Source organism: Gymnoscopelus microlampas, assembly GCF_963454915.1.
Source record: "Gymnoscopelus microlampas genome assembly, chromosome: 4".
Taxonomy (NCBI): Eukaryota; Metazoa; Chordata; class Actinopteri; order Myctophiformes; family Myctophidae; genus Gymnoscopelus; species Gymnoscopelus microlampas.
The window spans coordinates 45184375-45212287 of NC_139941.1; the positions used below are offsets into that span (position 1 = coordinate 45184375).

General features: G+C 44.1%; 1 protein-coding gene across 1 annotated transcript; it reads right to left on the reverse strand.

Moving 5' to 3' along the window:
• Positions 1 to 1051: 1051 nt before the first annotated feature.
• Positions 1052 to 27671, reverse strand: LOC311043035 (protein crumbs homolog 2-like; the record flags this gene model as incomplete). The annotated part of the gene is made up of 13 exons (XM_084054166.1): positions 1052 to 1273; positions 1568 to 1694; positions 2669 to 2785; positions 3893 to 4754; positions 5054 to 5219; positions 5888 to 6429; positions 8517 to 9488; positions 13651 to 13764; positions 14305 to 14490; positions 16023 to 16162; positions 17956 to 18151; positions 18712 to 19407; positions 27602 to 27671. The coding sequence occupies 13 exons, from the start codon at positions 27669 to 27671 to the stop codon at positions 1052 to 1054; spliced, it is 4410 nt and encodes a 1469-aa protein (XP_083910292.1).
• Positions 27672 to 27913: the final 242 nt, after the last annotated feature.

The following is a 27913-nucleotide window of genomic DNA, read 5'->3' on the forward strand; positions in this document are numbered from 1 at the left end:
TTGGGAAAGATGCTAAAGGTAAAATTACAGTTACTTCCCAGGGAGATTTTAGAGGGAGATATGGGAACATTTTCTGGATCAACATATTTTCTGGATCAAAAAGCAAAACACAGTGAAACTCATTCATGTATAAAATGCTAAATCACTTCAACCTCTACAGCAGCACAATAATTTCAGGTCTCATGTCATCATGTTTGAGTCAAGGTTTTCTCCAGTTTCCAGCTTTGGGAAAGAGTTGTTTCTGTCCAGCCAGAGACTACAAGAGTAACAGTATTACAATCCCAATCCCCTTAAATGTAATACCAAACATATCTTACAGTGACTTTAACCTGTTTAGAGCACATCACATATTTTTACACAACACATCAAAGACATAGACAACATACAGTATATTTACAAAGTGACAAATAAAGTACAGTGGTTTGCCTATTAAGCTACTTAGTGCACGTCGATAGAAAAATACAATGATTCTGAACACCAAAGTCAGTGTTTCCGCGGTTCCTCGCAAAACTAGCGAGGGTCGTCGTTGATGTCCACAGGTAGATCCGAGTTCTTGGGTCAAAACACCATAGATAATCCACAAAGTCTCGTGTTTATAGTGGGTCCAGCAGGGTCATAGACTCCCCGGATGAGCCTCCCACCCGACAGGAATGCCTGAGTATCACACTGTAAAATCCTGAGTGTTCATTTAGCTCCGAGAGCTAAATGAACACTGATGATTTTACTGTGCAGCCAGAGGCAGGTCTCTGCCCTCTTCCCTATCCGTGGCTGAAGCTCAAACCTCAGCAGTTTCCCCCAACAAAGGGATCAGCCATTGATTTATCACCCTCCCCCGCCGCCACCTCTGTCCCCATCGCTGTTCCCGTGTGTAGGCCCCACCAGCAACAGCATAGCAGCAGCATAGCACCATGGTGACATGGTCCTTTCCCCCAGGTGGGCCATTGGCCCTCGTGGACACCTCTTAATGACGTCTGTGCTCTGAGGCATAGCAGCCTGCGTCGCCGTCGTCCTCCTTCTCTTCTTCTTCTTCTTCCTCCTCCTCCCTCTCCTCTCATATCAGCCTCTCCTCGGGGGGCACTTTGAGCACACTGCCCATCTCCAGCCGCGCCCCCGCCACCTCCTGGTTGCTGGGGCTGTAGGTACCCTCCGACTGGCGCTTCTTCCTGGCGGTCATGCAGAGGAAGGCCACGGCCAGGACGGCCAGCAATGCACTCAGGGTGGTGAGGGGTATCGCCACCACCAGCCAGGGCACACGCTCCTTCTGCTCCAACCACTAGAGGAGAGAGAGAGAGAGAGGAGAATAGAAGAGTGGTGTTGTTGTTAATCTGCTGCAACGCCATCTTTTTATTTATCTTGTGGGATGTCATCATTCATTTCTGTGGTGAGACGTGTATAAATAGTATGTATCTATATATATTATTCTATTATATCAAATATTATATTGTATATTATATAAACTATGAAATTATGGTTTGTAAATAGAATTGATCAGGATTATTCTTTTCCTCAGGTTTAGTTAATAATGATGGGTTAGAGAAAAAACATAAATAATTTGTATGCCACTTACGTTACTTTCACACAGTCTGCCGCTGAATCCGGACACACACTCACACTGGAAGTGATTGAGTCGGTCCAGACAGGTGGCGCCGTTGAGGCACGGGTTAGACTCGCACTCGTCCACCTCTGTCTGACATCTGGAACACATCACACAGGCTTTAACACACCTTTCTCTGACACCCCACACAGACCACAGCTTTAACACACCTTTCTCTGACACCCCACACAGACCACAGCTTTAACACACCTCTCTCTGACACCCCACACAGACCACTGTCACGTTTATGCCTTTGGTCAACCGACATGCACCGACTGTACCTCGAGTGGTATCATAGAGCTAACCATCACCAAAGTCCCCCAACCAAAGACCCCATGCAGTGATGACATACAGTAGGAGACAGTACTCCCCCCGGATACACATGAGTCCATGGAATTGATTCCTATACCAACTGAGTGCCCAGGCCTTTTCTCTGGTACATCCCTTAAGACTGTGACTCATACTTTGCTGCTCACCGGTGTCATGCACAGAAAATACTCAATCTACAAGCACACAACACGATTGGCTACACAACATAAGCTAAGCTATTAGAGTACAATGTCTCACTCTCAGGTATTCTATTGTTGCATATCGTTGGGCAGAAACCTCTTATTTCCATATTCAAACTTTCTGTGTTTTTTGGTAAATGAATGGCCTACTTGATCAAAGAGCCGCGTTTTGAGCTTGTCGATCTGCTACTTTTGTTATTTTTGAATTTGAATCAGTAACAGTTTTTCAACATATGAGGTTTCCACCCGACAGAGACGATGTAAGAAAAACACAAAAACACAAATACAAAAATAGTAAGAAGTCTCATTGAAAAAGTCCCACATTTTACTTAAAGGGCTTTAAAAAAAAGAAAAAGTCCCAAAGTTGTTTCTTTAACTCCACTGCAGTCATTGTTGAGTCGACTACTATATGTCAAATGTTGCAGAACAAAGTAGATATTACTATTAAGTGATAGGCATATTCATATCCTTTCTTTGTACCCTCTAATGGCTGAAACAGGAATAACGTTTGGACAGTGCAGTAGTTATGCAGCATGTATTGCATGCAGTAACATGTAGCCCTCACCTGTTCCCAGTGTATCCAGGCTGGCAGGTGCAGTTGCCCCCCCAAACGCCTCCCATGCAAACGCCTCCGTTGAGACATTCTGTACTGGCATCACATGCAACTGGAGGGAAACGCCACCTATTGGACATACACAGAAACATTCTATTACAACGTAATATGTACATCAGTGTCCTCAGCAGATACTGTTGGTAGTGTATTAGATGAAAGGGTGGCTTAGAACATTAACATTGGTTCTCAACGTTGGCTTAGAACATTGGTTCTCAAAGTGGGGTCCGGGGACCCCCAGGGGTCCTTGGGGGGTTCCAGGGGGTCCCCAGCATCCCCATGTTAATACAGCATCACAATCATTTTAACCACTTTCATTCATTTATATGTTGGCTATTCAAAAACAGCAGATCTACAAGCTTCTACAAGATTTTGAATAATTTAGATTATTTAAACATAAATCTGCTCTTCTGGGGGTCCCTGGCACAAAACCTTTTCAGATGGGGTCTGCTGTCAAATTATATCAATTTGCGGATCCTTGGCACAAAAAAGTTTGAGAACTACTGGCTTAGAAGCTATAAAGCATGCCCTGTAACAGCAGAGACACAGGATTGATCCAAACAAACATCATGTTCAACCACCATGTATCACCTTAAAGTAGAGCCCGAGAGATATATTAGTTTGGCCGATATATCGGTCATTATGTGACTTTTTTTTTACGACATCGGTATCGGTATATCCCGATTTGTTTAATAGACGCTCTACAAGCTCACAATGCATTGCATCGTGATGCATTGTGATCTTTTTTTTTACCTTGGATGGAGTTAAGTGGCAAATAAAATAAAGTTCCAGTTTATCTTTATTTATATTTACTTGTTTATTGTTAATTGTTGTATAATTTGTTATGTTCTTTTCATATATTGAAGTTTACTGTACTTAACTACATTTTTTCTAAAGGTTATTTGTGTTTATTTTTAATTATTTGTTTGCTCATAAGTTCTAAAATAGAAAGTCGAACTTGAATTGAAGATTTTTTGTTCTTCTTTTTTTTACAAAATATTGGTCAAAACATCGGTAGTAGGACCCAATCCGGCGGTGGTCGGGCTCTACTTTAAAGTGCTCTTAAGCAAGACACTCAACCCCTGTTGACACCTTAATCACTGTAAGCCATTCTAAATCATATCATCAGCTAAATGCCCCAAAAAAGAAAAATGAATTCATCCCCAGTCCTATACTCACTGGCATCGTTTGCCGGTGTACCCAGGTGGACACGTGCATGTGTGGCTTCCCACGGCCTCCAGGCAGGTACCCCCGTTCTCACAGCTGAATTCCAGGCAGTTGTCCACCTCCTCCCGACAGTCCTTGCCCATGTATCCAGGTTGGCACTTGCACTGGTAGTCTGCCAGCAGGTCAGTACATGTGCCATAAACACAGGGGCTCGAGGCACACTCATTTGTCTCTGTCTGGCAGATGTCCCCCTCCCATCCCGGGCTGCAGCTGCAGTTGAAGTCATTAAACTGGTCGTGACAGGTGCCCTGGTTGAGGCACGGCTGGGCATCGCACACCGGAACGCCGCGGCATCCCGCCGCGGGAACATGCCCACCCCGGCGCCAGAACTGCGACGCCTGAGGGGCATCTGGCGCGTCCGTCAACGGCAGGTAGACTCCGCCCACCCTCACCTCCCGTAGACATCCTGTGAAGTTCGGCGCCAGCCACACGGCCGTGTCATTCAGGAAGTTGAGGTTGCCGCCTGCACCCAGGCTGCCTCCGGCTCTCTGGCCGTCCACGGTCAGCCGCCAGCGGGACGTGGACTGCGCGGGGTCAGCCATGGCCAGGTGGACGCGGTGCCATGCCCCGTCGGAGACGGTTACCTCGCTGGTGAACGCTAGCAGCTCGGGGCTGTCCCTGCTGCGGAGTTTGACCAGCAGGGTGGAGTTGAGTAGTCCCAGGCAGAAGATGGTAGATCTGTGGCCAGCTCGAAGCAACACTCCGTTTTCCTCTCTGGTACGTAGATCTATGGTGACACTGGTGACGGAGTTGACGAGGGAACTGTTGGCACTGTACTGCATGGCGTTGTCCTGGAAGGTGGCTTCAGTTAGGCCTGCATGGGGGAGGAGATCTTTGCATTTAGATGAGAAGATTCTGCAACACTGCATGAGTTATAGGGGCTGTTCCTGCAGGGGCCACACATCAATTTAAATGTTTGAACTCATGCTATTCTAATTATTTTGATGATAGAGTTATGCTATGTAATAATAATACCATATGCTATGCTGCCACACACTACTCAATTATTTTTGTCTACTGAAAGAACCAGTTTACCCCATCTGGGTTTAATGTATGTATAATGTTTTATCTTGTGAGAGAGAGGGAAAACAGTGAAAATGTACTTTTACTTACACTCATAGCCGTCCGGTAGGTCGACACACTGTACACCCTCAGAACAGGGCCTGTCAACACACCATAACCGTGTCTCGCATATCCTTCCAGAGAAGTTAATGGGACAGTCACACCGAAAATCATTCCAGGTGATATTACACCGCCCTTCATTCAAACAGGGCTTATTCTGCAGCGAGAGAGAGAGAGAGAAAGAGAGAGAGAGAGAGAGAGAGAGAGAGAGAGAAAGAGAAAGAGAAAGAGAAAGAGAGAGAGAGAGAGAGAGAGAGAGAGAGAGAGAGAGAGAGACACACACACACACACACACACACACACACACAGATGGATTAAAAGTTAATTGGCAAAATCTCTCACCTGACGTGACCCCAACAGTGCAAACTGAAGAGGACTGCACATTCTTTCACCTACAGATCACAGGTATGTACTGCTAGATCAAAATTCGTTGACAAATGCTAAGACTTGGAAAGCAGAACATGTGTTATGTATTATAATGCTCATCAAACATTCCCCGACCACCATACGAATGGGTGCATTGTCACCCTGCAGTTAGAGACTCCATTCATAATAATTCAAAATTTAGGACAAAAGTAGTCACAAATTTGTCTTTACAGTTTTTCATATATGACAATTTACCAGTTAGCCCGCATTTTGCCAAATATTGATTAACTTGGACAATATCTGTGTACATTCCATAATTAAAAAATGTTTTATTTAGAATAGTCAACTGTAGAAATGAGCATAGACAAAATGGTATCTATATACGTATAATATTCAGAATATCATTCATATAATAAAGATTAAAACATACTAGTCATTATCATTGCCACTTTTATTCACCTTGCAAGTGTCATCACTTTGGCATCCCGGCAGCACATGCTCCGATCCGGTCGCGCGGTAGATCTCATCTGTCACAGGGTGGGCTCCCATGGTTAGGTGCTTGTGGTCCAGCCGAATATCCTGCAGGCAGCCCTTGAAATATCCTCCCCAGGAGGCCGTGTTTTCGCCTGCAGGAAGCCCCCCGACAAACGCCACATCTCCAGCCTCCACGCTGACGTTCCCCAGGGCCAGATGGTTTCCCGCCTTGGGGAAGACCATGTGGCCATAGCGCACCCTCACTGTCACCAGCTCGTCGCGGCCGCTGGTGACAAACCTGGACTCTGACAGCAGCGTGGTGTGCGGGCTGTAGACGGCCACCGTGCCCTCCTTCAGGTAGATGGTGAGGTAAGGGCTTTGGTCTCGGCTCAGCTGCAGGATCAGGCCGTTGTGCTTGAGGGAGCGCATCACGAAAGAGATGGTGAAGTTCTCGCTGTGGTCCTCCTGGATGTCGAAGGTGGCGTAGCTGGATGAGTTCTCGTGGCTGAACGTGAAGGCAGGGAACTCTGGGAGAGAACAACGCACATTTCTTTTTGTCAGTAATTCAACCTATTTCAATACATTCTTCTTTTGAACACATATTGTATACACCAGTGGTTCTCAAACTTTTTCATGTCAAGGACCCCCAAATTGACACTTATTAGCCCGCGGACTCCCATTTCAAAAGATATGCCAGGGACCCCCATAAGAGAAGATTTTTTACGGCTCTAGCAGTGATTCTCAACCATTTTAACTTCAAGGACCCCCAGTTTGACATGCATTAGGGCTACAGACCCCCATTTAATGGCATTTCTATCACTTGGACCGCAATTTATATTGTAAAATCTATGTCAATTTAACTCTGAGAGTGTACAAATGGAACCAAATGGACCCGTTAGGGTCCATTTGGTTCCATTTGTACACTCTCAGAGTTAAAGACCCATAAGGGTCCATTTGGTGCCTAATCTATCATTTAGCTGGGGACCCCCTGGAACTCCCTCAAGGACCCCTGGGGGTCCCCGGACCCCACTTTGAGAACCAATGGTATACACATACACACAGATGCAAACTCACGTGCTGACAGAAATTCATACTCCACTCCACTAAATTACGACCTTTCCAGAACCAGAAGTGATGTAATGTTTTCCCTATAATTATAATTTATGAAACTCGTTGCATTACTATTTGCATCTGTCTTGCATTTTTATGTCATTTGGTTTCTGTTAACAAACCCACTTGTGTCTCTGTTATCTATCTTTCTCTCCCTCCCTCTCTCTCTCTCATATTCTGGAATGAGATGTGTGTAGCACTGTGGACTTTATGGTCCTTGTTAAACAGGTTGTATAACCTCCTCATTTGTACTATTCTATGTGCAAATAAACTCAACATTGAGCTAGAACCTATAGAAAACCTAGGGCTCTAGGATGTTGTCCGGAGGTTTGGACAACAATTTCTCAATCATTCCAGCAGTTTACATTTTAAGATAAACCACAGACTGCCATCATGAGGCCTGTATATGTTGCAGGGCAGAAGCAGATCATTTGAGGAATGCAAAGCATATTATGGTATTATTATTATATAAACAGTGGTGTAAAGTAACTAAGTACATTTACTCAAGTACTGTACTTAAGTAAAAAAAATGTGGTCATTTTACTTTCTTCAGTATTTACAATTTTCAATACTTTTACTTCTACCCCACTACATCTAAGGAAAAAACACCTGCACTAACCCCTCCCTTGCACCTGCTATCTGAAGAGTGGACAACAGGTTGCCCACTCTTCTCTCTCAACATCTAAAAAGCAGAACAATGTACCTCATCCACAGTTGTTTCTAACGTGGTTCTCAAACGCCCAAATTGGTATGTATTCGACAGCAGACCCCCATCAGAAAGGATTTTGCGCCAGGGACCCCCATAAGAGAAGATTTGTGTTGTCAAAACTAGGGTTGTAGTACTCGAGACCGGTCTCGAGTCCGCATTTTGATTTACTCGGTCTCGGAGTAAGGGACTCTACCCCCACAGAGTCCACTCGAGTCCAAGTCACTACAATGCAATGACATCATTTTGTTAAACCCATATTATGAGGAGCCCATTCACATTAACATTATAAGAGAGCTGTCTGGTGCTTATGGACAGCTATCAAATAATAATTTAAAAAAAAATCTGGTCTCGGTCTCGACTCGGTCTCGGCTCCTGTCGGTCTCGGTCTCGACTCGGACTCGACCCCCTCCCTGGCCTTCCGGACTCGGTCTTGACTCGGACTCGCCCCCCCTCGGACTTGGTCTTGACTTGGACGAGGTGTCCAAGGTGGTCTCGACTACGTTTAGGTGGTCTCGACTACAACCATAGTCAGAACCATTCCAAATCATTCACAATTGTTCAAGATTTTTCCAGTATAACAGATCTACAAGCTCACAATACATCGCATCGCAAAACATTGTGTCGATCATCTATTTTCAAATAGCCGAAATATAAAATAGGGTTAAAGTGATTAAACTGATTTTGCTATTAACAAATTTGGCTGAGGACCCCCTGGAACCCCCTCAAGGACCCCAGAGAACCACTACATTACATGTGTCTGCTTACTATGCATATGGGGCTATAAGGACTCCTTACCTTCCTCACATCTGTCCCCGTAGTACGGTCGGTGGCAGTCGCAGGTGGCCCGGACCCACGCGTCAACGCAGCGCCCGCGCTGGGAGCATGGCTCAGCCTGGCACCAGTCCTCCTTGTGACATCCCAGCACCATGGTCCCTGCCATACCAAGATCCTGAGGCAGGAGAAGCCTGTGGTCCACCTGGAGGTCCTCCATACAGCCCACGAACCCCTTCCCGCTGGCGAGGTGTGCCATGTAATCCTCTGGTGCCCCTCCCACATACAGCTGACGGAAGGAGCTGGGTTTGACGAAGAGGAGGTGGCTGTAGCCTTCGTCTTTCACCGCGCACCCTTCCTCGTTGTCACAGGCAGGACCCTCCACGACCAGAACCAGCCTGTCGACCATGCTCACCGTGACCTGGTACCATTCTCCGTCGTTGACCCGCTGAGGATAGACGACCCGCAGACGCCTCTCGGCCCTCACTCTCGCCTGAAGGAGGCCCCCCACCAGCTCCAGCGAGACGAAGCGCTCCGCCGTGCCCCGGTAGAACAGCACCATGTCGGGCAGAGTGGTCCTGAAGCGGAGCCGCATGTGGAGACCCCGGTTCTGGTTCAGACCGTTATCCGGGTCGGCCTCTCGCCTGGTCCTGTTGTTGTCCGCCACGGGAAGCTGGATGTGACCGTACCCGTCAGACGTGAAGGAGAAGGTGGTGGAGGCGTCGCACCGCGCCCCCGTCCAGCCCGACGGACAGAGGCACGTGTAGCTGTGCTCCCCGTCTTGGGTCAGCGTGGGGTGACAGGTCGCCCCGTGCTGACACTGGTGCTCTCGGCAGCCGACCAGGGGGATGTCACAGTTGTGGCCGCCCCAGGGTTCCCCGCCGGGCTCCGCCTCGGGGCAGTGGCATTCGTAGAAGTCGACCCGATCCACACACATGGCGCCGTTCTGGCAGGGCTCGCTTTCACACTCGTCGATGTCCACCTCGCAGTGTACGCCTGGAACGGGAGAATAAAACTTAAACTTCAGAGAGGCTAGAGTGGCATATTGATATTACTGACTGATACATGTGTCTGAAACAGGGGTGGATGACTGACATTGAAACTGAAGCTAAAGACCTGAAGCTGTTTGTTATAAGTTATATGAATCTATAGCCCGAGTTATATTTAGTTGTGTGCGGGGTGTGGCGAACCATGAGGGAAGTCAGCTCTCTGACATTATTCTGATACATACATACATACAACTAGATAAATACAATGTTCTATCCATAATGAATAATGAACTTAATTGGTCAGTCAATCAGCCAATGTTCTGTTCTTCTGGAAACCTACAAACTAAGTCATTTAGCTCTATTAGATAAGCAGACACACACACACACAGATGCAGGTTTGATGATGCAAGTGCACCTCAGGAAGGATTCTATCATCATTATCATCATCATCATCGTGCAGAAAATGAAATTACAGTGGAAAGATGGCAAATATTTGGTTAGCAGTCAATTCGATTTGCGGTCTCCAGTGACACGGTCAAATCAATATCTGTGGCATTCACAGAATCAGCCAGACCTTGGAAATATTGCACTGTATGTATGCTTGTCAGTTAAACGTGTTTCTTCCTGTGCCACGAACATACAGGCCAGCATTTTTTCCGCTCAAACAATCTTTGATTCAGAAGGCAAGGAGTGCAAGGGAAACATTAAGCCCCGCGAGCAGCAGCAGTCACCTTGCATTAACACACACTTTATAACACTCTACGCCACAGGAAAGCCAAAAGCTGCTAATTTGTCATGTGCCGACACACTCCACCCACACACACACACACACACACACACACACACACACACACACACACACACACACACACACACACACACATATTCCTTTTCACACCTCAGCGTTCAAGGTGCTGTATGGTGTACCATACTGTACTGTAGGCCTACCTGTCAGCCTCCAAGGCCCACCGCAGCACACCAGCAGCAGTAGAAGCCCCCTCATTCCCCTCATGCTCCACACTGGACCACAGCACATGCAGCTTCACAGTTCTACTCTCCCTCCCTCACCTCACCTCACCCAGGTCAACGCAAAACAAGAAATATCCCAAAGAAGAGGCACCACCACCAGGTCCTTCTTTTCTGTTTCCTTCTTTCTCTCTCTCTCTCTCTCTCTCTCTGTCTGTCAGTCTGCCTCTCTCTCTCTCTCTCTCTCTCTCTCTCTCTCTCTCTCTCTCTCTCTCTAGCATACCTAACAGCACTGCCTCCACTCCCCCAGTCTGTACCAGGCAGGCAGGAGCGATTATACACGAGCCCGGCCCACCATTCCCTCCCACTCTAACCCCCCCTCAACCCACCATTCCCTCCTCCTCTCACCCTCACGCACCCCCTCTCTCCCTATCCATCTCATCCCCTCCCTTTCCTTTTCTCACTAACTTCTTTCTACCTAGCACACCCTCTCCCCCCCCCCCCACCACACCCCAAAGTCCCTCCCTTCATAACTTCTTCTCGCCCTCCCTCCATCCCTCCCTCCCTCCCTCTCTAATGGCTACAGCCTATCCCAGACAGAGCTGTACATAAGCTCCCAGCCCCCCAGCTGGCTCCTGTCGGTGCTGACAAGAGGAATGCCACGCTGCGCTGCAGTCACTCCCCGTTCTCCTGATCAATGACCCATCCTATGGCGGTCCCACTGATGCCCGCTAGCGGACGCCACTACTGAAATACTGCATTTTAAATAGCCTGCATGCCGTCTTGCACTTGGCCTTGTTTCACCCACCTTGGTTGGGATGAGGAAACGAAGGTACGCGGAGCACGACGGAGTACTGTTTATTTGTACATTTTAAACTTTTATGCAGTGGTGTAAAGTAACTAAGTACATGTACTCAAGAACTGTACTATTATAGAAGTACAATTTTGAGGTACTTTATTTGGTATTTACAATTTTCCATACTTTTACTCCACTACATCTCAGACGAAAATATTGTACCTTCACTCCAACACAATTATTTCAAAACCTTTAGCAACTAGTTACCCTAAATTAGCATATATACAAGCTCCCAATGCGAATTGTGAGCTTGTAGATTTTCTTTTTTTTAAAATACATTTTGAACTTTTTTACACATTTTGAACTTGTGAAATTGGACATTCTGCACAATGAGTATTTTAACTTCTGGTACTTAAAGTATAATTTGATGCCGATACTTTAGTACTTTTACTCAAGTACATTTTGAAAACGGGACTTCTACTTGTAACAGAGTATATCTACATTGCAGTATTGATTATTTTTTATTTTAGTAAAACATGAGTTGACTTCTTCCATCACTGCTTTTATATGGACCCCATTTGAATGAATGGATTTTTTTACCATGTATTTCAATTATCTGACGTGTCATTTTACTGATTGAATGCCAAATAAATGTAATCCAATCAAAATAAGTAGGATGATTTGAGCATTTTCTGACAAATCTCACGTGCACAGTCAGAGGGAGGGGGGGCTGGATGTGGGGGGGGGTGTTCTGGTGGGCCATGCTAACATGTCTTCCACCACGCTGTATGTATTAAATGTGGTGTGGGGAGGGGGCGATAGGGCAGGATCTCCTAAATTGGTTTAGCAGCCAGTAATGACGGTAACCCACTCCATTCCACGCACGTCAGAAGTCTACATAACACGTGGCGTGCAAAAGAAAGTTAATAGGATCATAATATTCCTTCTGCTCTATCTGTTCTTGCCTGTTGCGTCACTGTGCAGGTAATCTCTCAAGAACAGATTCTGCTCTCCGCTTGAATCTGTCGGGGGGGTTCGTCATAACGTGTACGCACTGGCCTACAAGTGGGCGTGCCTTCAGATCAGGAAGCAGGCCGCGCTTTACCCAATCAAATGTAGTGGGCGGGATTTACTGTCTGCTCTCGCTTCGCACTGAAAACAAACCGAAACTCATTTAACAATAGCGTCCTCGGAGCAGACAAAACCACGGAAAGATATTCACATTTTAACTTGCTCTTTCATCATAGAAACAAGTGGGCTTATAACCAAAACGATACATGTTCTCTGGGAGAAGTGGTGTTAGTGTTCCGTGTAGAAATATTGTCAGTGGGAATGAAAACATAAGCGCACGGGTGCTCCATTTAGCTCCCAAGTGAATGAGTAAAAAACAGCAGAGGGCGCTGTTTTTCCTTTTTATTTGGCGATGGGTTCCCAGATTGCTGTGCAGGTAGTTTCATCAGTCATAATTCTGAAAGGCAGATGCAATGAATGATATTGTCATTGTTATTTTGTCTTCGTCTTTTTCCCCAGAAATAATGCTGTCGTGTGTAGAAGCCAATTGATCCATTAGGGCTTGATTAGGCTCATAAGAAGCTTGGTGTTGTAATCTCCTATCCCCCTGATAGATTTCTCTGGGAGACCACCTCCTTAATAGCTAAGCTGGACAGCTGACATATGGTGCTATAGTCCTCCAGACCATATGCTACACAGTACGCACATGCATGAATACAGCAACACTACGCCCTTAGTGTCATTAAAGGTATCGTGTTAAAATAAGTGTTAAATTGCTTTATATCCTGACAGTACTCATAGAGTGTTTGTTCAGTAACATGGGTCTCCAATTTTATCCAATCAGGAGAGAAAACTCACACACGATACAGATTAAACAAGTGAAATTGGATTTGGACAAAAGAAGGATGACAAACCGCCCCTGATGAGGAATAGTTTGTCAGGGCGTGAAGAGATCATTAGCAGCAAAAAGGATTAAGCCTTTGTTGTTTTGACTGGGAGATTCAGGGACACGGCACAGGGCACGTTATCTCTCTCTTCAGTCCATTTGCTGTCTAAACTGACTGATACTAATGCAAGTGTGGGGGGGGGTCAGTGAAGGTGTTTTTGTTAAGAGATAAATGGTTGGTGCCCAGAGACTAGATTAGGGACCGTCTGTAGAACCACATGTACCCCTGCTGGCCTATAGGGTCAAATTCAACTAGAGCTTTCTCTCCTGTGCCTTCCTCAGGTTTCCTACAGTGCAACGCACCGAAGAAGAGTAGACATTCTAAGAGGACTACCTTCAGACACACACGCACACGCAAACGCACACGCACACGCACACGCACACGCGCACACGCACACACAGATATGGATTTGTCCACAATTGGAGGGGGGGGGGGGGGGGGGGGCGTACCTGTAAATCCGCCTGGACACTGACACTTATAAGCATTGATCAAGTCCTCACAGCTCCCTCCGTTCTGGCATGGATCCGACTCACACTCGTCCACATTTATTGAACAGTTCTCTCCTGTAAGAAAGAACAAAGATTTTAATTTCTATCCGTCTGTCTGTCTGTCTGTCTGTCTGTCTGTCTGTCTGTCTGTCTGTCTGTTCTACATCTGAGCTGGAAAAGTGTTTACAGCAGTGATTCTCAAAGTGGGGTCCTTGAAGGGTTTCCAGGGGGTCCCCAGTAAAATGTAATAATATAGCGTAAAAATAAGTTTAACCACTTTAACTCTACAACAATTTTGCATATTTGAAAGTAGCAGATCTACAAGCTCACAACACGTCGTATGGTGACATGCTGTGAGCTTGTAGATCTGCTAATTTAAAAAGGATCTTAAATATGGAACACATGGAAATATGGGGGTCCACGACATGAAAACGTTCAAGAACCACTACAATACAAACAATTAATGTTATAAAAGTTAATGTTACTTACTTACTTAATGTTGTAAATTAAACAGGATGATTTCCTGAACGTTAATTCAACTGCAGAAGTGTAAAAATGGACCCTTACATGGACCCATTTCAGTACATTGAATGTACACGTGCAGTAGGGTCTTACCAGTGAATCCAGGCTGACAGTGGCAGATGAATCCTGCTGCGTCCTCGTAGCTGAACTCCAGTGTGCTCAGCTCAGACAGAACGCCATAGTTCAGGACGTTTGAGCGCTCAAAACACTCCCCGCCGTTCTCACATGGTTCCAGCACACACTCATCTATGTCCACCTGGCAGTTCTCCCCCTCGTACCCTGCAGGACACACACACACACACACACACACACACACACACACACACACACACACACACACACACACACACACACACACACACACACACACACACACACACACACACACACACACACACACACACACACACAGACACATGTAAGTGCATGTGTACAGACATTCAAATGCACACACAAAAAAAATGGAAATGCACGCACGTACACAAACACACAACGTGCTATAGTATACATACCAACACACATAATTTAAAAGCTACATGTGAACCCATTCTATCATTTACATTAGATGCAGATGTTTTGTATGTTTAACATTACTTAAGACTGGATTCAGAAAGAGCTGACACCAACATGCAACCTGACTTCATACACATTAAAATGCGGAGCGTGATTTTTACGCCGCAATACTGCAGAGAATTTCACAAGTCCTGAGGCCTTTTTGGTTTAGATCTGTAAACCCCCTCCTCTCTGTCAGAATTATGACAGCCGTAATCACAGCAAGACGGCACGCATTCTGCACTGTTAGTTATTGCAATGTGCTCATGCATCACTTTTCATAATTCAACACAGCACTGAAGATGCCGTAATGATGCACTGCAGTTTCTCTAGTTTTACACAAGATGGCGCTGTGACAACAACAGGCTGCTCTTTAACCCTCTCTTGGCCTCTAATCTCAGGGGTCAAATTCTCTTTATCTGTGTGATTTATGTGGGAAACCACAGGATGCTCTGATGGAGGTCATCTGACTGAAGCCCAATACATTAGTTTTTTTTGCAATTGATGGAAGTATGCAGACATTTTCTCTCCTTTTCTAGATATATTGATATCTGAAAGATGTTTTTATTATGGCTAACGGCAGTGGTTCTCAAACTTTCTGATGTCAAAGACCCTTAAATTAATATGTATTTGGCTTCAGACCCTCATTTGAAAATATTTCGTGCCATTGCTTTGAGAACCAATGATTTACTGAGGGTACTCTGTAGACTAACACACACGTAATCTGATATACTGTAAAATAATCATAATGTACTGTATCTCACCAGCCTAAAGTTATCATCACCAGAAAAATGTTTTGACTTGTTAAATGGATATGTGTTGAGCTGTTTTGTTTACGCTGGAAGAGTGGTGTGTCGTTGATTAATGAGATCATCAACTGAAAGATCACAGATTTGATCCCAGCACAAAACCTGATGTGTCTGAAATGTGCAATATCGTTGCTGTCGGGCAGAAACCTTGTAATCTCCATATTTCAACTACTTTATCATACGAGAGTGCAACACAAAAGTAGTGAAAAGAGCAGATATACAAGCTCACACAGACATACAAGGTTTCCACCCGACAGCAACGAACCCCACCCAGCTCATTCATTGTACGTGATTCTAGTTAAAAAACACAGAGAAATGCTTGCAACGTATCACAGCATGTATGAGAAATGGTGAAGATTAAAAGGAAATAGAGCCTGAAAGTGAATTGTGTGATATAGCGTGGCGTGATAACGTGTACAGCATGTCAATGTGTTGTGTGTACTACCGTACCTGGCCAGCAGCGGCAGCCATATTGGTTGACGCCCTCCAGACAGGTGGCTCCGTTCTGGCATGGATCAGAGAGACATTCAGGGATGTCTTCCTCACAGTGGTCCCCCACATAGCCTGTCCCCTCGCACTTACATTCATAGCTGAGGAACAGAAGAGACACAGGTACAGCTGCTTAGAATAAAGTCTGAGACAAATAGGAAAGCAAGACCCGCCACCATCTCCGGTTTACTTCCTGTATCTCAGTGACATACTGTATGTGGGCAGTGGACAGTGGTTCTCAACCTGTGGGTCTTTTGGAGGGGGTCCGTAAAAAGATTTTGGGGGGTCGCCAGATGATTAGCCTAATGTGCAACATTGTTTTCTCACTCAACAGTAAACAAACCGACATACAGTATAAGTGCATACAGGGTATCTGCACATTTCTACCGTGACAATTTAAGGACTTTTAATACCTTTTTAAGACTATTACTGCATCAAAAGCAATGGAAAAAAGGTCATACATTGGCCAAATTGTGAAACATTGCTAAAGAAAGAGGCAAACATTTTGAAAATAGCTGATCTACATGCTCACAACGCCTCGCGTTGTGAGGCGTTGTGAGCATGTAGATCAGCTATTTTCACACTATTTATCTGTGGAATCGAGTCAAACTAAATGTAATGCCTCAACTCCTACAATTCCAAGTATTTATCAGGGTGGGGGGTCCCCAGTTCAAATATGATTCTTTTGGGAGGTCGCGGCCTGAGAAGGTTCAGAACCACTGTTTTAAGAGACCAGAAGTAAGTCTTAGTCTATTCATCACAATGGGAGAAGCGAAAGTGAACACAGCTTCTGACCCATTCATTCTTTAGCCCCATGGTCACTATAACTAAATACAGGACCCATTCTTCACAAGCCACACACAGCTTCCCAACATTCTGACACAAAAATGGCATTTTTCAGGAGAAAATCAACTTTGTTATCGAACCTTTTCTGTCCCAGCAACACCCTCTCACGAGATCTATCCACAGTAATCATGGGATGTTCGCTAAACTAACAATGGGGCTTTTGCAATGGATGCATAACTGAAATTAGCAGGTGATAAGACAGGAAAATCATTGGACACAGGTCAGGATCAATTCAATATTTTAGATGCATTAAATCTCAGGAATCTCAGGTGACCCTCACCCCGGCTAAAGCACATATACTGTATATTTGTTATTTGTACTGAAGGAGAAGTGAAGTGCAGTTCAGGGGGTGTGTGCATCAACCAAAAATTATTATTTGGGAGTTTGGATTCTGCTATGGCAGCTAACATCACTCAGAGCATATATTTGGCAGACCATTATATACTCCACATGTGTTGCTTTATTGATGTGGTGTGCTATTTAAAAATAAATGTGTTTTTACATATTTTTTAACGTTACCTTTATCATTGTTGCAGAGTCTTTGAATTGTGTCATGCTATTTTATAGGCCACATGTGCACAGAATATGCTGTGTATGGGTCACTTCATCAGTTGCCATAGCTCTGGAAATTGTGGAAAAAACTTTAGCTTGCTCCTCATCAATGTTTGTCCCAGTCAGATATTCACTACACCTGACTCATAGCCATGATCAATAAGTGGATTAATAGTTATCCCTGTTCCTGTGTTATCTTTAATGTCTGCTAAGAAGGCTGATACTACCAGATGACACATTGAAGTTAAGCTTGCCGGGCTCAATGTGACAGAGACAGAGACAGAAAGAAAGTTTGTATGATCTACATGCTTATTGCTCGGTTATGTTTGGCATGTGACACAGTCATATGGCTAAGTATAAATCACTGAACTCAAGCCTATGGGTTGATGTGTGTCTGTCTCCCTGTTTGCATGTGTTGTCTGTGCGTGTGTGCGTGCGTGCGTTCGTGTGTGTGTGTGTGTGCGTACACGCGTGTGCGTTTGTGTTAGCGTCCCACCTGTTGATCAGGTCGACACACTGGCCCTCGTTCAGGCAGGGCGCGCTGGCGCACTCATCGATGTTCACCTCACAGTCCAGACCCTGGAAGCCGGCCACGCACTCGCAGGTGTACATGCCAACGTGATCGCTGCAGGTGGCGCCGTTCTGGCAGGGTTGCACCTCACACTCATCAATCTCCACCTCACAGTTCATGCCTTCAGGGAGGGAACCACATTATTGGCAGAGAGCCAAGCCATGAGCTCCACAACAAATGTAATTGTCTTAGCACACACACAGTGGTGGAAAGTAGATAAGTACATTTACTCAAGTACTGTAACGCCTCCCCAAACATTATTGCAGCCAGTGCAGAGCTGGACTGTATGCTGTAGAGGGCGACGTTGTGACACAGCAGCTCGTCAATTCTCAAGCCAACATACAGAGGTTCTCACTGGGGAAATGGAAATAGTTCTATTCTATTCTCTTCATGTTAAAAGAAAAACATTCTTCCTAGCTTTAACTACACCCTACCACTTCTTTGTCTTATATGATCATTATAACATCTATTGTTAGGGTGGTTTGGCTTCTTTGACCCCTCAATGACCCCATTGCACTACTTGCTACTATTGTTTGCTTTTGTTACCATAGCGATCTAGCAAATGAAGCTTTCAGAGAGATTGTAGATCTGCTATATCTTTGCTATCTTTGCCTATAATAATGACATGGCCATAACAGAGACACCAGGTGGGTTAATATGACGTTGAACCCCTCCTCTCACCTTTGAAACCTTTCACACAGTCACATCTGTAGACGTCCACCTCGTCCACACACGTGCCGTTGTGCTGACAGGGCTGCGAGGCGCACTCGTTGATGTCCAGGTCACAGTGGGAGCCCTGGAACCCGGGCACACAGAAACACTGGTAGCTGTCCACCAGGTCTTTACAGATGGCCCCGTTCAGACAGGGCTCCGAGAGGCACTCGTCGGCATCCTCCTCACAGTCCTCCCCTTGGTACCCGGCGGGGCAGTGACACCGGTACCCGACTTCAGGGACGTCCGCGCAGATACCGGCGTTCTGGCACGGCTCCTCGGAGCACGTGGTGGTGTTTGCCCGGCAGTCCTCGCCGCCCGAGCCGAGTGGGCAGTGGCAGGAATAACCGTTAACGTTGTTCGCGCAGTGCGACCGCGTGCCCCCGCACGGGTTGCTATGGCACTCGTCCACGTCCTGGGTACAGTTGGCGCCCGTGAAGCCCTCGGGGCAGTGGCAGGTGTACTCCCCCGTTCCTAACGAGCTGGTGCAGTTGGCGCAGGGCGCCAGGACGCAGGCGTCGTACAGTTCGTCGCAGTTCGTGCCCGAGTACCAGACCGGGCCTTTGGGGCACAGACACACGTAGGCTCCCATGTGGTCCAGACAGGTGGCGCCGTTATTACAAGGCGATGACAGACAGCTGTCTGCGGCCGCCGTGCAAAACAGCCCTGGAAAGAGAGAGCAGTAGAATTAGTTATTTAAACTTAGACCCTCTATTATACTTGACCCGAATTCGCTCTCTGTACTTGTTCCACTCTTTTCCCCCTCTAGACCAAATCTCTTTGCCGTAAATAGCCGATCTATAGATCTGCTATTTTCTGTGGATGTTACACCTAGAATAGGGATGCTAGGGTTCAAGTGGTTAATTGCTGAAAATCAGTGGATTGGTTTTTGTGGTTACAACCTCACGTCACTGGATGCAAATGTGCTCTTAGTGGCAAAGGATGGAATTCCACCAATGCAATCTATCCTGATACCTTATCTCCCACTCAGCTAATAATTCCCTTTCATTTTGCTTAGTATTTGGACATACATCTTTACATATCTCTAAAAGTGTGTGTAGAAAAGGCTAAAGAATCCAAATAGTTTTTGTGTTAGAGATAATTTTGTAATTTCCACATTGTTTCAAATGTTGGTTTATATCATTTCAGAATAAAAACAGTAAGTCACAAATTAGATTTGAAGCATGACATTGTGAGTTCTTACTACACACCATAGTCCACTGACCTGGACCATGATCTAACATCACTGGACCTGTCATTAGTACTCTGCATGGGTTCACCTTTGACCTTTTTGCCAGCCTAACTAGGACCTGAGCCGTATTACCCTGTGGCTTATACACTTGACAGCAACACTGACAGCTCCTTTGTCTTTAGAAGTGTTTAGAAAGCAATCTGGTAATGAAGAGTAAAAAGCCTACTCTTCTCTCCAGACTTAAGGTCAGAGCAGATGGTGTTGACGGAGTAAACTTATTATGCTCAGAGTGAGCAGCTGTCACCTGAGGACTATCATCAATGAAAGTTCCACTTACGCTCTGTACTGTATACACCTCTCTCTTGTTCTCTTTTCACTCTCTGTTCCAGCTCAAATAAAAAGTTTAAATCTTTGCATATTATTAAGACATGCAGTGTTGATTCCATTAACACCCATAGCCAGGCCAAATCAGCAAAGAAGTCTGTCGGACCCCCCAGATCAGCCTCTCAACAAACAAATTCAGCTGCACTGTACTGGATTAATCCTCTCTCCAAGTTAGTCAAGTATGCTCTTTTATCTTTGGTTAGATTTTTCACAACTTCACAACTTGTGACCGCCACATCTTGAACCATACATACATACATCTGCTTGGCCAGGGACAGAATCTTGCTAAAACCTTCCCTTCTGTGACTTTCCTCTTTCAGACGTGCCACTGACATTTCTCCAACCCATGCTAAAAATTCAATATAAGAGATTTGTGGTAGTCAATATAATTTTACATATAGGCATTCCGCAAACGGACAGTGTTATAGGATTAGGTCTTCCACGCCCCATGTGGCACAATGGGTAGAGCATATGGCACTGCCACTGGTTAGGGGATTTATTGAATCCGGAGACACCCAGGCTAAAATGATATTCATGTTCATGGTTCTGAAGGGTGGTTTGAACAACAACATCTAATTAAGGATTTAAAGTTACCTTTACAAAGAAATCCTACCAAACCACCAGGCAAATAGCTAATTGCTCTACATACCGTATATACAGTATAACACCTATTGTTTCCCATCACACCAAATGAATCTATCACCTCATGCAGTAAGTCACCAGCATTCTGACTTACATGAGTCCACCTTTTCTCACATCCTTATCTGATGTCACACCAAGCCTGCCAGCTCACAAACAGTAAAGCTTTTGTCAAACACATTGCATGTCATATTAACAACGTCCTGCTTTCTCTCATTCAATGCATCCTGGGGAAAGGTGCATCATTGTTTTCTCTACTGTTATTTGTATGCAGGGGGTAAAGTCTTGATATTAGATTCACCACCTTGATGATAAGTCTCTTGCAACATTGTGCAGTAAAAAGGTTATGAAAGATTCTACAAATGCCTTCTAAATCCTAACAGTTTTCTGAACAAACTTATGTTGCTATATCAGTGGTTCTCAAACTTTTTCATGTCAAGGATCCCCAAAATGATATGTATTGGCTGCCGACCAGCATCTCAAAAAACTTCGTTCCAGGGCCCCCCAGAAGCAAAGATTTTAGTTAAAATGTTTGCTTTAAAATAATATAAACATATTCAAAGATTTCAAATTGTCATGATCTTTTCTAAAATAGCAGATCGTGTAGCAGAACGAAATGACGCGCTATGAGCTTGTATATCTGCTATTTTTGAATAGCCAAAGTATAAAATTTGGTTAAAGTGGTTAAAATCTAAAATGACACGCTTTCCCGGTTTTGATGGGTTAATTATAATTTCATATTAACATGTATTTGAATTCAAATTTGTTTAGCACAGCTCTCCAACATGCATAATGAACTCGAGGAAGGAGGAACTGTCTGTTACAGTGAATTATGTTTGTACAGCACATCCTCTCATCACTGTAAGTACATAACATACTGGGGAGGTTTTCATGAAGCTCTCACATGGTATCCCTGTGTAACTACAAGATTTGCGTACCATCTTAACCAGAATACTGATAATGGGTGTCAGTACGAATGAATCATGATTCATTTAAGCCTGTGTAGGGATGACAATGGCCATGTTGTTGGGTGAGTCATGGCCAGTGACCCTGCTATGTAAGCATACAGTATGTGTGTGTGAGTCATTCTAAACTCACTGTAACTCATCATCATGTCAAGGACCCCCAAGTCCCAGGTACCCCATACAAGTTTTGAAGAGTTGCAAAAAGCAGATCTGCAAGCGCACAATGCGTCGCAGTGCGATAGCCGATGTATATAGGGTTAAAAAGGTTAAACTGATGGTATATTAACTCATTTTTAGACTCCCCTCAAGGACCCCTAGCTCATGGCTTTGAAGCTTGTGTTCATGACGCAGATCAACTGTACTTTCCCTGGCCTGTGCTCCCCTGTACCTGACTCACCATTCAATGGACCCGTTATCTAGGTTAGAACAACCTGTTTCTATTTTTTTCACTGACATTGTTGATATACTGCGAGTCTTCAAGTAAGCACTTTGTCAGCTTCATTAAAAACGTACAGTTTTTTACTTTATTTTACTTTTGCTCAGAGTATGCTGAGGATAGGACTTTTTTTCTAACCCGTTAAGCTTGTTTTTCATTCGTCACCTTGGTGATGACCTACGCACGCATGCTTGTCCTTGGCACAATTAAATCTAACTATTTGCTGTCTGACTCACTATGTCTTGTTACCGAAATGCTGCTAAATACTGTTGCCTACTCATTGTCTGAGCTTATTCAGGCGCTTTGACGCAACTTTTACCCTGCTGTCTGGTGTGTTTATACTATAGTCACACCAGTTTATTTTGTCATCTATTTAGGTGCCATTTGGGTAGAGTTTGCATCATAATACAGTATACTGAGCGCCAGAGACAGTGACGGTGGCAAACAACCACATGTTTGAAAGTCAATTTTATGTTTACAATGCTGTCAGTATAATCCTGGAAGGGGAAGCCAACATGCCTAAAATAGGGATGCCAGTTTAAAAGTGGCTAAGTGTGTCTGTGGGTTTTATAAATATTTAACCAATGAAAAAGCATTAACAACAGCTTGTGACTAAATAGTAACTACATTGGATCCTTTGGAACACAGTTAAAAAAAACACTGCTCAAAATAATTAAGGGAACACTTTGATCCCTTCATTCTTTTGAGCAGTTTTCGTTAGCATTATGTACACAGTTCATGAAAAAACTCAAAATATCTACAAGATCTACAAGCTCATAGCGCGGCACCGAGTGCCGCACTATGAGCTTGTAGATCTAATATTTTTGAAAAATCGAGAAAATGTGTGCGAATGAATATATTTATATTATTTTAAAGCGAACATTTTTAACTCAAATCCTTGCCTCTGGGGGTCCCTGGAACAAAATATTTTGAGATGGGGTCCGCGGCAAAATACAAAAAAATTTTGGGGTCCTTGACATGAAAAAGTTTGAGCACCACTGACATAGAAACATACGTTTTTCAGAAAAAACTGTTGGGATTTAGGAGACATGTAGAATCGGCTTCAGGTCTCAATATTAAACAAAAACAGAGTACTTCTTCCACCACCGCTAAAAGCTAAACAATGTGATTTTTCTTGCTTTGTGCTCAAGCTGCAGCTGCACTACCTGAGTGTCTCCTGAGTCAGAATGCTTCAGATAAGGATGGGGAGGGGGGGGGGATCTCATGCTCCCCCCCAGATCCATCCATACCCACTCAACCCCATTCTGACACATTCCAGTGTGCTGGTGTCACAGCCTAACCGCCTATGTCATCAAACAGTTCATAGATCATGGTTATGACCAGCCAGAGGTGGTGATCTCTGGCACCAAGCCGTACCGGTCTCTCAACCCAACAATAACACAGAGCAGAGCCATGCTGTTAACTACGTCAATTCACAAAGAAAGGTGCAAAACGTGTTGATTTTACACTGTGGAAAGAGGTCCATCCTATCAGATTTTATCTGATAATGTGTCTAAAACTTTTTTTTTCTTAAATACATTCAACGATGTGCCATTTGGATCATTTCCAATTTTTTCCAAAACAAATCGGCTCGTTTCAAGTCCTCCTGAATTAAAGTGACATTATTTGGATACTTGAAATAAGGCAGATCACCCCGATCTGCATTACTTCAAGATAACGTTCTAAAACATGACAATACAGGCGAACATCTGGCGAAAATAGTCAATCTACAATCTCTGATGTCGTATTGCAACGTGTTGTGAAATTGTTATATGGCTATTTTCATTTGACATACAAAAAAGTATATATAGGGTGTAAGTTGTTGAGTTACTTTTTCTAATATATGTCTTTTCATGTTTTGTAGGTCCTAGCAGGTTGAGGGGGCTTAAGGAGGTCAGAAGCTTACTGGAGATGTTGTCCAGAGGTGAAGACGGGAGAGATCTGAAGAGTAAGCTTATCTGTGTTCCCCAAAGAGGGAGGGAGAGGAGGCATTAAAATGTAACATTTCCTCATTTCCTCCTCACCATGTTTGGTATTTTCCCAATAAACTATTTCATATCATAGGTTCTGTGAAATGCTCTAAAAATAGGGGCATAATCTGAGTGTGAAGTTTGTTGTTTGTCTCACATGAAATCACTCACAGACTACTAACATGTTTGAATATGCATAGACTGGCAAAAACATTTGGAGCAAATAAGGCAGTGCTTTTCTGGATCAGGACCGAAGCGTTTGCGGCCCACCCAGCTGACCACTTGACCCGTTAAGTGGTCAGCCGGGTGGGCCCGTATATTTTCAGAGCATGTTTATTTTAATGATCAATCAATCAGTTGTGTTCTGGCTTGGATCAAAAGGAGAACAAGTGTGGCAACAACAGTGCACAGTTGTGCACCTAACAGTTAGGTATAGCTAAAAAAAAAATGCTTGGCTTTTTAACTGCATTTGGGTGGAAAAGGCCCCAGGGTAAGAAATCTACAGTTTGCCCCCCAGTTAAATGTCAAAAGAAAGTCACGCTGTAGGGCTCATAGCATCAACGCTACAGTACTATGAGTCATAGAGCAGGGATGCCCCTGGCTCAGACACAAGTTTTGCTCATAGGAATTCTATTGAGTCGCCGCGGGAGACGGCCTGTATTGAGCTTTGTGCTAACTTTGTTGGTAGTCTAAAGGCTGCTCGGCAGGTGGCCACCCCAAAAAAAACACAAAAATGCACAAATCCACACCGCATTAGTCACACTTGCACGTACAATGACGAGTGTGAAGACTTCCAGACATTTTATCTGCTCGGTGTCATCTGGAGCCAGGAAATTGAATCAATATAGTTTTACATGATATGAACGCTAATAGTGAATAGGTCAGTGGTTCTCAAAGATTTTTAATTTCAGGGACCCCCATAACTCTGAGAGTGTGCAAATGGAACCAAATGGACCTGTAAGGGTCCATTTGAAACTCCCTTAAGGAACCCTGAGGGTCCCTGGACCCCACTTTGACAACCACTGACATAGTGTTACATGGTAACTAGGCAGTTGTAGCTAATAATAGTGACATTTGTGAGTTGTTTTTCTTAAAAAACTATTGCGGTTTAAAGTGCCAGGGCTCTCGCCACACTTCTTAAGACCCCCATACCTCCCACCCTCGCACTCCTCCATTCAAAGTTTAGACAAAACCCAGTGCAGCCGGACTCTTGGCCCGTCACCATGGCGATGGCTAACAATGGCCCTCGCATGTGATCACGCCCGAAGCCCTGCCTTCTGTCCGCCGCAATTTAACGAGGTTCAGACGCTTCCCACAAATGAAGGTCGCGGGAAAAATGGGTCAACCACGCGGGTTCATTAGGTGGGGTTTAAGATATCCCCCCATATACACACACACACACACACACACACACACACACACACACACACACACACACAGCCGGTCACACCCTGCACAGCCATGTTTTATCAGCTATAGGGTAGTTGGCTTAATCATAGACACATCAGTGAATCATCATAGTTACACAAGCCTATTAGACCCCCTGCACTGTCGTCATTGGTTATCTATTATGAATGAACCATTATTAAGCACTCAAACCAATTAAAGAGATGCGTGTGTGCCATAGATTATGCCAGATTATAGATTTTTAGATAAGCCTACTACTCATCTAAACCCAAACAGTTCCAGTAATAATTAGACTATCACAGTGGTTCTCAAAGTCCCTCAGGACCCTCAGGGTTCCTTGAGGCAGTTCGAAATGTAACTAACTGTAAGTTAGGAAGGGCCTTGAAATTAAAAAGTTTGAACTGGACTTCATTATTAGACTATGGGATCTTTTCTTCATTCAATAAATGAATTCCTAGTTATTGAACCCATTTTGAATAAGCCATGAAAAACACAATAATGAAAAGGTAAGCTTTCAGTGTCTATGATTATGCATTGCATTCTGAATAGAATGAAAGCCACTGTGGTTCCTTAGATGTCTGTCTGTCTTTGCTGTGTGAAATATACACAAGTGATCATCTTACACATTGAATGCCTAAAACGAATTAACTCGTTTTTAGCTTTTCATCACTTGAGTGCCAAGATCTGCTAAAAACGAGTTAACTCGTTTTTAGTAAAAAAATATTTTTTCAAATTTTTTTTTTTTTTTTACTTTTTTTTTTTTTAATTTGACCCAAAGACCAAGGAGATATGAATTTTCGAAGATCTTTACTCTCATCCACTTCCTTGTTAACTTAAAACTTTAAAATGTTGTATCTCGGCTCCTGAGCACTTTTTTTTTTCCATTGAAAAATCTCTGGCATGAATAACAATAGGCAGTGAAAATAATTCTGGCAGTCAATGTGTAAGAGAGACCATTATTTACAATCATATTGACGCTGTCAGGTGGAAACCTTGTATGTCCAAAACCATTCCTTTATTATAATTATCATTATTGTTATTAGTTAAATAGTGAAAATAGCAGATCTGCTATTTGCAAGGGTATTCATTTACAAAAAAAACATTAAAAGTTGAAAAATGGAGGTACAGTACAAGGTTTCTGCCCGACAACGACGATATGATGAACATACACTGGAAGTTAGTTATCAGTCCAGTTAATGCTCTATTTCAGCAGCCTCCTGAGTCCTGACCATGTACACATGCATCTCCTCATTGCACCTTGCTCATTCATAAACATGTTCACAAGCCCAAAGAGTCAACAAAGTGGATAGCAGCCAAGTACATTTACTTGAGTACTGTACTTTTGTAAAACAATTTAGCATCTCCTTTCCCGGTCAATTTTGTTTAAAATACATTTGGAAGCGTATGACTTTCACTCCACTTTTGACTCCACTATATTTCTAGGAAGGTACCCAAACGTACAAAAATATGAATTAACCAATAAAGCCATATTTCAAATATAGCGCGTTGTGACTTGTGAGCTTTTAAATCTGCACAATTTGGGGTTTTTATTATTTATCTTTTAAATTTGTTTCTAAGTTTCAATACAGCAATACATCGATATCAAAAAAGGAAATCTACCCTGTAATTTGCACTTTTAAAAGCAAGTGCTCCAGTACTTTAACTCAAGTACAAATCTGACTGAGAAACTTTCACTTATAACAATAATATTTGACCAGGAGTATCTATACTTCTCCAACTCAAGTACTGGGGTTGAGAACTTTGTCCACCACTGCCAGACACACACACGCATACACATACAAGTACATATACAGTACACACACATGCACATCATACACTTTGCAGTCAAAGATGATGCTCGACTCACCCAGTTTGAACATCATCATGGTGATCAGTACGGTCCGTTGGTACTTGGAGAAAACTCTCCCCAACTCCATGGCAAAAAGTTGTAGTTGTGCCCTTCAGTCTTGGAGGAGTAAAGTAGTAGTGTGGTCCTGTCACTCCGCAGTCTCCACAGCATCCAGCATGCTGCTTGCAGCCACCAATACACAGTAGTAAAAATTAACTGTGAGTAAACCAACTGCGGGACCCCCATGCATGCCTGGTCAGTGTGAGTGTGTGTGTGAGTGTGTGTAAGCTCTCTGGGGACCAGAGAGAGCTGGACTAGAGTAAAGCAGAG